This window comes from Oncorhynchus keta, chromosome 20, assembly GCF_023373465.1.
Source record: "Oncorhynchus keta strain PuntledgeMale-10-30-2019 chromosome 20, Oket_V2, whole genome shotgun sequence".
NCBI classification, from domain to species: Eukaryota; Metazoa; Chordata; class Actinopteri; order Salmoniformes; family Salmonidae; genus Oncorhynchus; species Oncorhynchus keta.
Window position 1 is genome coordinate 29,719,342 of NC_068440.1, and position 14,604 is coordinate 29,733,945.

A 14,604-nucleotide genomic window follows, 5' to 3' on the forward strand; every position below is an offset into this window, starting at 1 on the left:
AATACCTATACTTTGTTGTCCTTAAGCCATTTTGCCACAACTTTGGAAGTATGCTTGGGGTCATTGTCCATTTGGAAGACCCATTTGCGACCAGGCTTTAACTTCCTGACTGATGTCTTCAGATGTTGCTTCAATATACTGTATGCACATAATTTTCCTACCTCATGATCCATCTATTTTGTGAAGTGCACCAGTCCCTCCTGCAGCAAAGCACTCCCACAACATGATGCTGCCACTCCCGTGCTTCACGGTTGGGATGGTGTTCTTTGGCTTGCAAGCCTCCCCCTTTCTCCTCCAAACATAACGATGGTTATTATGACCAAACAGTTCTATTTTTGTTTCATCAGACCAGAGGACATTTCTCCAAAAAGGTACGATCTTTGTCCACATGTGCAGTTGCAAACTGTAGTCTGGCTTTTTAATGCCGGTTTTAGAGCAGTGGCTTCTTCCTTGCTGATCGGCCTTTCAGGTTAAGTCGATATAGGACTCGTTTTACTGTGGATATAGATACTTTTGTACCAATTTCCTCCAGCATATTCACAAGATCCTTTGCTGTTTTTCTGGGATTGATTTGCACTTCTCGCACCAAAGTATGTCCATCTCTAGTAGACAGAACGTGTCTCCTTCCGTACTATTGTTTGTACAGATGAACGTGGTACCTTCAGTGATTTGGAAATTGCTCCCAATGATGAACCAGACTTGTGGAGGTCTACAATTTGTTTCTGGGGTCTTGGCTGATTTATTTTGATTTCCCCCATGATGTCAAGCAAAGAGGCACTGAGTTTGAAGGTAGGCCTTGAAATACATCCACAGGTACACCAATTGACTCAAACGATGTCAATTAGCCTATCAGAAGCTTCTAAAGCCATGATGTCATTTTCTGGAATTTTCCAAGCTGTTTAATGGCACAGTCAACTTAGTGTATGTAAACGTCTGATTTACTGGAATTTTGATACAGTGAATTATAGGTGAAATAATCTGTCTGTAAACAATTGTTGGAAAAATTACTTGTGTCATGCACAAAGTAAATGTCCTGACCGACTTGCCAAAACTGTAGTTTGTTAACAAGAAATTTGTGGAGTGGTTGAAAAACGAGTTTTAATGACTCCAACCTAAGTGTATGTAAACTTCTGACTTCAACTGTAGGTTCACAGGTCGAGATTCATTTTTGTAATCAAAGTGAAAGACATTGACACATTCAACACCGCCTTGCACACACTTGCCTGCATCTACCTAGGGTGTAATCATTAGTCCAACAGTTGCAAACGAGATTGTAGAAATCTATTGGACAAATTCAGGTATGTTTATCTCCTTTTCGTTCCATTTAAGAATTTATCAATAGAATCGTAGGACTGAATACATCCCTGATCAGTTCACTTTCATACAAGCCACATACAAACAGCATGATCCCTTTGATCATTTCATAATTGCTTCTCGCATCTACGCGCTCTCCTCCTCTCAACTTTTCCCTTCGCTTGTGGACTTCAGTGCACAACACATCAGCTGTCTGTGACGAGGCAAAAAAAACTTTCCAAGCCCAACCTTCATATCTTGACCGCTAACCACTACACACAGCCTACATCGGTGTCACCATATTAACGTCATAGTCAACATAGCTACTAGAACTAATGCTTTAGTAAACCAGCTAAAATCATGCAGTACAGTGTACAGTCAGCAAAGAATTTAGGAGTTACACCGGCGGGGCCTAGTGGCAATAAATTAATAAAATCAATAGCTTACCTTGTCTTGGAAGTGTTCCCGTGTTGGATAGCCATAGCCAGCTAGCTAACATAGCATCCCTCTCTATTTGAGCCGGGTGACTGAGTAGGCTGAACTAGCTAGCTGCATTTGCCAGCTAAGTTATCAAAAGTGAAAAAATAAATACAAAGAAGTATAGCTAGCTCTCTTTCTCCATCTTGCTTCTCCTTCACTTTTAAAGAAATTAACTTGTTTAAAACTGTTCAACTATTGTTTTTCTCTCTTTGAGTCAACTACTCACTACATTTTATGCACCGCAGTGCTAGCTAGCTGTAGCTTTTGCTTTCAACATTGGGTGGACAACATGTCAGTTCATGCTACAAGAGCTCTGATAGGTTGAAGGATGTCCTCCGGAAGTTGTCATAATTACTGTGTAAGTCTATTGAAGGGGGTGAGAACCACGAGCTACTTAGGTTTTTTATTCAAATCAATGTACCCAGAGGAGAACGGAAGCTAGGTGTCCTCCGGCTACATCATGGCGTTACCCTACAGAGTGTTGTTGAGGCTACTGTAAACTTTCATTGCAAAACTGTGTTTCAATCAATTATTTGGTGACGTGAATATATTTAGTATAGTTTCATCTAAAAAAGGATTGTCCTCCCCTTCCTCTACTGAAGAGCCTCCACTGATGCACACATACGCATGCACACACACGCACACACACACGCACACACACATGCCTATGCTACATCAGATCTATCAGACAAATGTCATCAGGACTTGCTCGCTGTCATGACCTGAGTGTTGAAGTCCGACTCACTTTTCAAGTCTCAAACAGATCTTAATCACCTAGCAAGTCCTTACATTCAATAGATATGGATGGATATTGCCACATGCATTCACTGAGCAATTTCAAACGTTTGAGACCTACTATATATTTATTTCTGCTCTGAATCGCAATAGAGAGTTTTTGACATTTCTATTACTCTCTTTCAAGATGACAGATGGACAAAACCTGAAATGAGCTTTTTCATTTCACATTTAGGCGCACTTAATTTAACTATTCATCTTCTGTGTGGCAAAGCAGTTTAGGTATGAGCTAAAGCAGGTGAGGGCTTACTGAAATGAAATAGGAAATGTGTTGTTTATTCCCTCAATGCAACCCCTGCTTGGGATTGGGGGAAAGGGGACGTGGGGAGTTCAAACTCAAGCAAACAAAGAGCGGGTGTGTGTTTCAGGATGGGGTGTCTGGATGGCATCAGGCGAGGCAGACCAATTAGGGCTGACACAGGTTACTCCAGGGGTCTTTACTGTGAAACAGCCCTAAAGCCTGCTGGGAAAAAGGAGCTTTGAATCCCGGGCTAGTAGCGGATGTACACATGGGTATTCCCTTCTTTTTAAAAAGGTTCTGTTTGTTTCTAAAATCATACCACCCCACTATTGGTGGTAGCAGAGCTGTGTCTTGCAGGTGGTGACAAAGTGTTTCATATGTGTTGCATAAGGGACAGTTTGACATGTACTGGGGTGAGAATGCTGGTCCAAAATAGGGTAAGGTTGTCAAACTTTTTTGTTTGTGTGATGTTTGGGATTCTGTGTATGTATATACTATATTGGTGACTATTTTTCAATTAGCCTTTTTGCAGGTTTGACTATATAATGTGTTCCATATAGCCACATTTCCATCTGCTTGCATTCACCTCCCCTATCAAGGGGTTTTGGTACGTCCCTTATGCACTAAACTTTTCTGCACGATTACAAATCCACAGGTCAATATAGTCTACCAGTCAACTGTCTATCCTGCCCTCTATCCATAGAGACAGTAGTGGTAGTTGGATCGTTTGTCCAAATCTGGCATTGGTTAACTGGCAATCATACTACAAATAAAAGCATTAAAATCTGCACCAATTTTCTAAATGAATCCACAGGATAGAGTAACAGTTGATAGGCAGCGGAGAGGCCTGGCCTCATTGCGAATGAAAGAACAGCGAAGAAACGCAGCTCAGAAAGCTCCCCTATTTTCCTACCTAGACCAGTTTACAACACCACAATACAATACATCATTACATTATTGTTTTTAAATTTGTACAATTGAGTACAATTCTACTCTAGCCTGTAAACTGCAGTGAAAATGTCATTTGAATGATGGCGCAAAAGCCCTGTTATTTGAATGTTTCATTCCATTAATTGAATCTCGATTCATCTCGACAGGTTATAGAAAGGCACAGTACTGGACAGTCTGGCTCTATTTTTGACTTCTGATACTGTTGCGCTGTCTGTTGCCGATCATCATTCTCGCAAGTCATCTATATAGCGTATTCACATAGGCATATGCTCCCAGCAGGCCCAGTTATTCAGGAAAGCTTAACATGCCTCCATTAATCGAATGGCTATTGCGCAGTTTGGATGCTGGAATTATATTAGAGTGGAGTTGATGAACGTGCGCAGGTAGCCTACAGGAGACTTTTGAAATAGCCTAATCAGATTAAAACAATGTGACTAGTTGTGTTTATGCCACACATAAAAGGTAATACATTTTAAACGTTAAATGGCAAATAGGCTATATTGAAGTGCTAGGTTCTAGGTTGAAGAAAAGCAGCTCGGATCTGAAAGGTGGCAGAACGCTGTTAAACTTCACTGAATAACTGGACCTGTTATGACACCTCGAGTTGAACCAGCCCTGTCCCCAATCAACCCTGGCCATTGACATCCTCCTCAATCAATTGTGATTGCAGATCAATATCTCATTTCCCTGGTTTAATCCCCTTAAATCCAAGATGTAATCACTGTGCTGGCCGCAAACGCGCATGGACACGCACACACACATTCCGCACCCATTTCACTCTAACGGCCAGGTGGCAACTCCTCAGGAAATGGAAAATACTTAAAGATTTGCTGGTGTACTCGTTTGGTTCAAAGACAAACTCCCCTTTGATAATTCCCCACAATGCTCCTTGGAAGCCCATGTGATCAGCAATTATGAGAAAAACCAGAAATCTGAGAGACAACTACTTAAACTGAGGGGAGAGAAAGCCCCCGACCCCTCTCCTCCTGTCTAATTCTCCTGCTCCCTCCATCCCTCTCTAACCAGAATGCCTCAACCCTGTGTTTGTAGGAAGCATCTGGGTTCATTTAGCCAGGCCTAGGAGGGGGACCAATGTCCTCTCAGGTTGCAGGCTTGAGTGTGGGGCCTTGTTGTTTTGGAGAGGGGCTCAAGCCCCACTGCCCGCCTGGACCTTCTCAAACCGCCCAGGCGGGAGCATCCGCCCAACCCTCCAGAGTACCAATTCCAGCCCATCCCAGATGCCCCTGAGCATGTTTAGTGCAGCTCTTTATCTGAACTGAAAGATGTTAAACAGATTCATCCAGAAGCCAGCAGTCTCATTGAGGTTTGGAGAAGAAGGAGTGGGTGGACGGTGGTGATGAGGGCAAGGGGAGGACTGAGTCTGCAAGTGTGTGTGTGTATGCCTGAGTGTGTGTGTGTAGTTAGTGGAGTATGGAATGAGTAGAAAAATAAATAAATAAAGGTATAGTGAATCCATAATGCAAGAATCAAATCCCCAGCGATGTCGGTCAATTAACTTTATCATCTCCCTCTTATAGTCTTTAAAAAGCTCCTTTAATCTGCTCTGGGGTCAGGTCTTAGCAACGAATCTCTATGAGCCAGACATCTGTAAGTGTAAACGTTCCTATTCGATCTTCTATCCCATGTCTAACGTCAGAACTATTTATCAGTCTGGTCTTTGAATGGAACCAGAGTGAGTTTGATTGGTTAAGTAAGTTGTTGATGTTATTCTAACACATAATTATTTCAGCGTAAACAAGAAAGGGCTTGTCATGGTCTATTACACATAAAGCACTGCATGTTACAGATGATATTCCTGCATTATGTTTGACATCCCCCTGATTGGATAGATATGGAGACAGATGGAGAGATACATTGTTGGTTGCTAGGCAGAAAGATGTGTACTTATACTTTGGGAGACCAAAGTATTACACAAATCAATGAATGTTTTGAGATGAAATGTTTTTTTAACCTTTATTTAACTAGGCAAGTAAGTTAAGAACAAATTCTTATTTACAATGACGGTCTACCAGGGAACAGTGGGTTAACTGCCTTGTTCAGGAGCAGAACAACAGATTTTTACCTTGTCAGCTCGGGGATTCGATCCAGCAACCTTTTGGTTACTGGCCCAACACTCTAACCACTAACCACTGTCGCCCCAAAATGTAGATCCTGTACTCATCTTAAATGTGGTTTTAGATTTATAGATACCGTAAACAACATTTTATAACGATTATAAAATAAGTAATTTCATAAATTGCCTTCAAATGGCGATTATAATCATATTCTTATTTTAATGCAAAGCACATTTATTTCTCTCAGTCCTCCCATCCACACTATCTGGCAGCTTGTTTGTATTGTGGTTTGGTACAACAAAGTTATATAAAACCTATTTTTGCATGCTGTTGGTTTGCAGGGTTTGTTGTTGTACAATGCAAGGCTTAGCAGTTTGCAGACACTTGATGTTTGCATTGCATGTCACATAGCTAACACAACTGGAACTGGTGAGGCCTTGGCTTACAGAGTGTTTTAAAAACTTTTTCTCTGTGATAGTAGGCTAGGCCTTAGACAAATTCATCTGGACTTGAATATTCTCTTTAAAGGTCCAATGCAGCTGTTTTTATCTCAATATCAAATCATTTCTGGGTAACAATTAAGTATCTCACTGTGATTGTTTACAATTAAAATGGCCCAAAAGAAGAAAAATAGCTTCTTAGCAGAGAGCAATTTTTTCTTAGCAAAATAATTTTGCTAGGACTGTCTGGGAGGGGTCTGACTGAGAAGAGGGAAACTGAAAACTAGCTGTTATTGGCAGAGGTTTGGAACTCTCTGTTTCTTATTGGTTTATTAACTACTTTACCCTTGGTGATGTCACCAGGCAGACCAAAACTTCATCCCACCAAAACAGGCTGAAATTTCAGGCGGTCTTTTCAAATAGCTCTTACACTAAAGGGGCATTATAATTTTCACAATTTCACAGTGTTATTCCAATCTCAAAGTGGGAAAGTATATATAAAACACACGAAAAATCTTTTGACTGTGCTGGGCCTTTAACAAAAAATGTTGGGGTATCTTTTAAATACAAGTTAGGCTATGTAAGCTCTGACTGGTAGAGATTGTGTTAATGTGATGATTTATATTTATATCCAGAGGCCGCTCAGGTGTACCAAAAATGGTTCTATAACTTCATTAATGGAAAACTGTGAAGCTGCTGCCAAAAGGTGACCCTTTCCTTCAGGTCAACAACGTCCACATGACCACATCCACCACACTCCCCTCTGATCTTCCATGATATCTTTCATCCTAAAAATGCAATCGAAAGGCACATCCTACAAGAGAAAAAAACACAAGGGAGAGACAATAGGAGAATAAAGTCTTCAACAAGTGACTTATACAAGAAGAACTATGTGAATACACTTAAAGATAAATAAAAATACATTTGAGTGACTGACAGACGACGGCAATAAGTAAGCCCAAACTGGTCATTTACAGCGCTATTTGAGAGGCCGCCACTAACCTCTCAGCATTTCAAACCCAAAACACACATTTTCAAGAACACATCTCCTTTCCTCTGTTACTTTTAATAGAAAGTCTTTAACCCCCTTTGACCTCTAGGGTCTACAGTTATGGACCGTTAATAGGGACTGTGTTGTCGGTGGAGAGGCCCAAAGTGGTATAATAATTTGTTTATAACTCTGGGTCTATTTTTGAAATGCTGTGTTTAGATGGTTAAAATTAGAAGATTGTCGTCCATCACTCATCGCTCATTCCGTCAGGATGCGTGGTTTCTCTGGGACTGAGAGGCCGGGAGAGGTGACCCCCCAGGTCAGGAGGTTTCAGAGGTTCCAGAGTTTATCCCCATTATTCAATCATTCACGGGACCTTGGACGAAGAACAGTCAGGCTTTTGGATTTGTTTTTGTCATGCAATTCTGTTCCTAAAAATAAAACAGAGAAACCAGACCAGGGAATTTAATGATTTAGTAACATTGTGTTTCTCAAAGGCCTATTTCTCATGTAAAATCCCTCACAATTCGATTATAGATCAATTATTTTTACATGAACAAATAGTGGATGTAGGCCTGTACGCAAAACAGCGCAGTCTCACAGCTCACAAATGCTGCAAATCATAACAGCAACCGGCTATAACACACCTCGGTGTTCTACCTACAGTAAATGTCACAAATAAGTCATTAAATACAAAACTGACAGAGATAGATAATGCCGTGTCAAAGGACCAAATCATTCCTGTTTAAATCTTCTCAAATATTGTCCTACAACCAAATTTAATACAGGTTATGAGATTGCATTAGCTCATAAAACGTTACTCACAGCCATTTTTCCAATAAACGATAAACTGTGTGCCATCAATATTTGGGAGGGATGTGGGCTATGCCCTGGCGAAGGCCATTTTGAGAGGAGCAGACAGCCTGCTGAGAAAAGTACAGGGGTTCATGCTGGTGATCGGGAATCCGAAAAGCCACTGGCAAAAAGCTATGAATTATTTTAAGCGCAAAATGCATTTTCTTTGAAGACCATGTGCCATTAGGGCCCTTTTGCTCCCTTTTAAATTGTTTTTATGCTATGAGTAATGTTAACCTTTGCTTTTGTAGTCATGTAATTCTCTCTCTCCCTCTCTCTTTCTCTCTTCCCGACACAAAGCATAGATGGAGGGATGGAATGGCTGGAAATAAAGTAGCGAAACCATTTACTGTGGGGAAGAGAAGGAGAAACCTTGTATGCTCTCTTCCATAAATGCCCCCTTTCTGCCTTAGATCTATAGGAAAGGTTCTTTCTCAGAAGCTATACGTCTGATGTTGAAAATAATTGAAGAAGAACTGCTCTACTCACTGGAGAAATACAAAAGACCATTACAACAGTGCCTTCAGGAAGTATTCATACTTTAGTGCCTAATTGCAAACAGGATGCATGTTTTGGAATATTTGTATTCCTTACAGGCTTCCTTGTTTTCACTCTGTTATTTAGGTGAGTAATGTGGAGTAACTACAATGTTGTTTTCTTCTATCACAGCCATTAAACTCTGTAACTGTTTTAAAGCCACCTCATGGTGAAATCCCTGCACAGTTTCCTTCCTCTCTGGGAACTTAGTTAGGAAAGACACCTGTAACTTTGTAGTGACTGGGTGTATTGAGACATCATCCAAAGTGTAATTAATAACTTCACCTTGCTCAAAGAGATATTCAATGTCTGCTTTTAGATTTTTTTAGCTACCTACCAATAGGTGCCCTTCTTTGCGAGGCATTGGAAGACCCTGGTCTATGTGGTTGAATCTGTGTTTGAAATTTACTGCTCGACTGAGGGACCTTACAGATAATTGTGTGGGGTACAGATGAGGTAGTCTTTCAAAAATCATGTTGAACACTATTATTGCACGCAGAGTCCATGCAATTTATTATGTGACTTGTGAAACACCTTTTTTCTTCCTGAACTTATTTAGGCTATCCATAACAAAGGAGTTGACTCAAGACATTTAATCTTTTCATTTTTTAGTTATTTGTAATAATTTCTAAAAACAATCTCACTTTGACATGATTGGGTATTGTGTGCAGGCCCGTGACACACAATCTCAATTTAATACATTTTAAATTCAGGCTGTAACACAACAAAGTGTGGAAAAACTTAAGGGTGTGAATACTTTCTGAAGGCACTGTACATAGATATGGATGGAACAAGGTTTTTACATTCTTCACTCAATGGCAGCCAGGAAAGGTACATAAGCCTATTACCAAAATGAATAGTATCAGATCATGTTTAACTAAATGCGTCATAGGTTGTGTAGGCACAGAGCCAATGTCAGTCATATCCTAGTATAGGTGTACTGGGAGGATACAGAGATCTTATGATGATGATAAGCTTCATAAGAAAGACAGAGAACTGAAATAAGGAATGATTGCCAACACCTTACTCTAATACCTGTGTAGTAACAGCGTATTCATGTAATATGAATAGACTGTAATACGGATGGTTAGTAATGTGGATGGTTACATAACGATGCCTGCCACTGACTACCTCTCTACCGCTCCATACCACGTGAACACTTTAGCTGCCTTGATCTCCTCTATTCACTGCACCGTTAGACAACCGCGCGTGATTTCCATGGGAACGTCGTCACGCAAAAGGAAATTACCGGGTTTGCTTGGTCAGTGGGCTTGGTTGGTTGACAGTAATCTTGCTATGGCTTCAAAGGTAAGCTCACCTTTTCGAGGAAAAAAATACAGTTTTTGTCAGTAGGTGAACTAGACAATGTCGGAATAGATAACGACACCTTCGAACGCAGGGACGACTTTCTCACATACGGACCCCCTCCCATCTATTGATAGATGGCTAGCCAGCTAGCTACTAGTTAGACTGCTAAGAGGATGTTCGAGGTTAACATTAGCCAGTGGCAATGACATTGGGCTTTACAGTGTAGGAGGACGGGGCTACTTGCAGAAGTCAAGGTTGTAATGGGATGCATCTTTTCCCTGTGATGCACTATGCGGAAGCCGGTTATCAGACCAACCTGTCAGTGAAACCAGTGGTCTCTGTCTCTCCCTTTCCCCACGTCCCGTGTGGCCGGCTGATTAGCATGTCATTGATTTAAAGCCGGCTGTAGCCTAGTAACCTTGGTTAGCATAATGCTACATGAGCTTCTCCCCGTACAGATACACTACAGTAATATAAGGCTTTTGTTGTTGCTTGCTCCACTGGGGCCAGTTATTAATTCACGTGATCAAATTCTACAATGTAGATTAGGCACGTGCCCCGTGTCTTTAAAAAAAAATATATATAAATATTTTAAATAAATGAATGGCGTTTAACAATTGTATTTTTTAGTACAACAGTTAAGTCAACGAGTAACATCTATTAAGAATCCAAAGTGTATTCCTCTTTTGCATTCCATGTGTAGACAGACCCACTTCCAGTAACATCCTAGATGATTCAAAGTGTGGCAAAGTTACTTCATTGCCCTACAACAGCACTAAGTCATGTGCTTTGAGACAAAACTCCACATTACAAACTCCTAAAATCTGCAGTGGCACAAAGATTAGATTTAGGGTGTGTCTGAAATGGCACCCTATTCCATATAGTGCACTACTTTTGTGTAGTTTAATAGGATCAGGATGCCATATCAGCCCTAGTTTTTTAAAGACTTCATCTGAAGAAACGTAGAAATCCCCAAATCATAGAAAATCAAACATAGACTGCCCACCCCAACTCACGCCCTGACCATATTAAATAATGAATACAAAACAAAGGAAATAAAGGTCAGAACGTGACAGGTAGGCCAGTTGAGAACAAGTTCTCATTTACAACTGCAACCTGGCCAAGATAAAGCAAAGCGACACAAACACAGAGTTACACATGGAATAAACAAACATACAGTCAATAACACAATATAAAAAAAATCTTTATACAGTGAGTGCAAATGAGGTAAGATTAGGGAGGTAAGGCAATAAATAGGCCGTAGTGTCGAAGTAATTATAATTTAATTGCTAAACACTGGAGTGATAGATGTGCAGAAGATGAATGTGCATGTAGAGATACTGGGGTACAAATGAGCAAAAAAACAATATGCAGATGAGATAGTTGGATGGGCTATTTACAGGTGCAATGATCTATGAGCTGCTCTGACAGCTGATGCTTATTTTTTATTTTTTAAATTTTACCTTTATTTAACCAGGCAAGTCAGTTAAGAACAAATTCTTATTTTCAATGACAGCCTAGGAACAGTGGGTTAACTGCCTGTTCAGGGGCAGAACGACATATTTGTACCTTGTCAGCTCGGGGGTTTGAACTCACAACCTTCCGGTTACAAGTCCAACGCTCTAATCACTAGGCTACCCTGCCGGGTTGCCCTTAGAGTTAGTGAGGGAGATATGAGTCTCCAGCTTCAGTACATTTTGCAATTCGTTCCAGTCATTGGCAGCAGAGAACTGGAAGGAAAGGCGGCCAAAGAGGAGTTGGCTTTGGGGGTGACCAGTGAAATATACCTGCTGGAGCGCGTGCTACAGGTGGGTGCTGCTATGGTGACCAGTGAGCTGAGAAGGCGGTTCTTTACCTAGCAAAGACTTATAGATGACCTGGGGCCAGTGGGGTTGGCAACGAATATGAAGCGAGGGCCAGCCAACGAGAGCATACAGGTCACAGTGGTGGGTAGTATATTGGGCTTTGGTGACAAAACGGATGGCACTGTGATAGACTGCATCCAGTTTGTTGAGTAGAGTGTTGGAGGCTATTTTGTAAATGACATCGCCGAAGTCCAAGATCAGTAGGATAGTCAGTTTTACGAGGGTATGTTTGGCAGCATGAGTGAAGGATGCTTTGTTGCGAAATAGGAAGCCAATTCTAGATTTCATTTTGGATTGGTGATGCTTAATGTGAGTCTGGAAGGAGAGTTTACAATCTAACCAGACATCTAGGTATTTGTAGTTGTCCATATATTCTATGTCAGAACCGTCCAGAGTAGTGATGCTGGACGGGAGGGCAGCGATCGGTTGAAGAGCATGCATTTTGTTTTACTTGCATTTAAGTTGTATGCCATTGAAACTCGTCTGGAGGTTAGTTAACACAGTGTCCAAAGAAGTGCCAGAAGTATACAGAATGGTGTCGTCTGCGTAGAGGTGGATCAGAGAATCAACAGCAGCAAGAGCGACATCATTGATGTATATAGAGAAAAGAGTCGGCCAGAGATCCGATTTGACACACTGAACTCTGTCTGAGAAGTTGGTGATCCAGGCGAGGCAGTCATTTGTGAAACCAAGGCTGTTGAGTCTGACAGAGTCGAAAGCCTTGTCCAGGTCGATGAATACAGCTGCACAGTATTGTCTCTTGTCGATGGCGGTTAGGATATCGTTTAGGACTTTGAGCATGGCTGAGGTGCACCCATGACCAGCTCGGAAACCAGATTGCATAGCGGAGAAGGTATGGTGGGATTCGAAATGGTCGGTGATCTGTTTGTTAACTTGCCTTTCGAAGACCTTAGAAAGGCAGGGTAGGATAGATATAGGTCTGTAACAGTTTGGGTCTAGAGTGTCTCCCCCTTTGAAGAGGGCGGGATGACCGTGACAGCTTTCCAATCTTTGGGGATCTCAGATGATATGAAAGAGATGTTCAACAGGCTAGTAATAGGGGGTTGCAACAATTGCGGCGGATAATTTTAGAAAGAGCTGTCTAGCCCAGCTGATTTGTAGGGGTCCAGATTTTGCAACTCTTTCAGAACATCAGCTATCTGGATTTGGGTGAAGGAGAAATGGGGAGGCTTGGGCAAGTTGCTGTGGGGAGGGGGGTGCAGGGCTGTTAACGGGGTAGGGGTAGTCAGGTGGAAAGCATGGCCATCCATGGATTTATTGGCGGTGGCATTGTTTCCTAGCCTCAGTGCAGTGGGCAGCTGGGAGGAGGTGCTCTTATTATCCATGGACTTTACAGTGTCCCAGAACATTTTGGAGTTTGTGCTAGAGGATACAAATTTCTGTTTAAAAAAGCTATCATTTGCTTTCCTAATTGCCTGTGTATATTGGTTCCTAGCTTCCCTGAAAAGTTGCATATCGCGGGGGCTATTCGATGCTAATGCAGTACGCCACAGGATGTTTTTGTGCTGGTCAAGGGCAGTCAGGTCTGGAGTGAACCAAGGGCTATATCTGTTCCCGGTTCTACATTTTTATAATGTGTCCTGCTTATTTAAGATGGTGAGGAAAACACTTTTAAAGAATAACCAGGCATCCTCTACTGACGGGATGAGGTCAATATCCTTCCAGGATACCCAGGCCAGGTTGATTAGAAAGGCCTGTTCGCTGAAGTGTTTCAGGGAGCGTTTGACAGTCATGAGGGGTGGTCGTTTGACAGCAGACTCATTACGGATGCAGGCAATGAGGCAGTGATCGCTGAGATCACTGAAGGCGCTGCAAAGATCCACAGCGGGTTTGGATTTTCATAGGACCACTTTAATCTGTACACTCCACAGAGCTGGGATTTACGGAAGAGTGGTCATAAAAAAAGCCAATTCTTTAAAAATAAAATAAGCAAACACATTTGGTGTTCACCAAAAGGCATGTGGGAGACTCCACAAACATATTGAAGAAGGCACTCTGGTCAGATGAGACAAAAATGTAGCTTTTTGGCCATCAATGAAAACACTCTCTGGCATAAACCCAACACTTCTCATCACCCTGAGAATACCATCACAGTGAAGCATGGTGGTGGCAGTATCATGCTGTGGGGATGTTTTTCAGAGGCAGGGACTGGGAAACTGGTCAGAATTGAAGGAATGATGGATTGTGCTAAATACAGAGAAATTATTGATGGAAACATGTTTCAGTCTTCCAGAGATTTGAGACTGAGATGGAGGTTCACCTTCCAGCAGACAATGACCCTAAGCATACTGCTAAAGCAACACTTCAGTGGTTTAAAAGGGGAAAAATTTAAATGTCTAGGAATGGCCTAGTCAAAGCCCAGACCTCAATCCAATTGAGAATCTGTGGTATGACTTAAAGATTGCTGTACACCAGCGGAACCCATTCAACTTGAAGGAGCTGGAGCAGTTTTGCCTTGAAGAAAGGGCAATAATCCCAGTGGCTAGATGTGCCTGTAATGAATACTCCTGACGACCCAACGGCACCGGAGGGTGGAGTGGGCGGAGGAGCAGAGGCAGCCGCATACCTCAGGGGCGAGGTCAGGCTGGTTCGACAAGGTTGTGGACTGACCCGATGTTCTGCGTCGAGGCTGATGTCCAGTGGGTCTGTTCAGGGGGGTGGGTTGACCCAGAGGTCGGGGAGCGGGACCATCACTGTGGAATGCCTGAATTATCTCTGGGTTGGGGACCCGGGACCGGTCTTCTGGCCCATA

General features: G+C 42.0%; 1 protein-coding gene across 1 annotated transcript in view; it reads left to right on the top strand.

The window, feature by feature from the left end:
* The first annotated feature begins 9,784 nt into the window (after positions 1-9,784).
* The window catches only part of LOC118378405 (electrogenic aspartate/glutamate antiporter SLC25A13, mitochondrial), a 95,947-nt gene continuing 91,127 nt past the window's right edge, over positions 9,785-14,604 (top strand). The window contains exon 1 of the mRNA XM_052472595.1: positions 9,785-9,966. Within this exon, the coding sequence (XP_052328555.1) occupies positions 9,877-9,966 (90 nt within the window). The 5' untranslated portion in view covers positions 9,785-9,876. The remainder of the gene's footprint in view (positions 9,967-14,604) is intronic.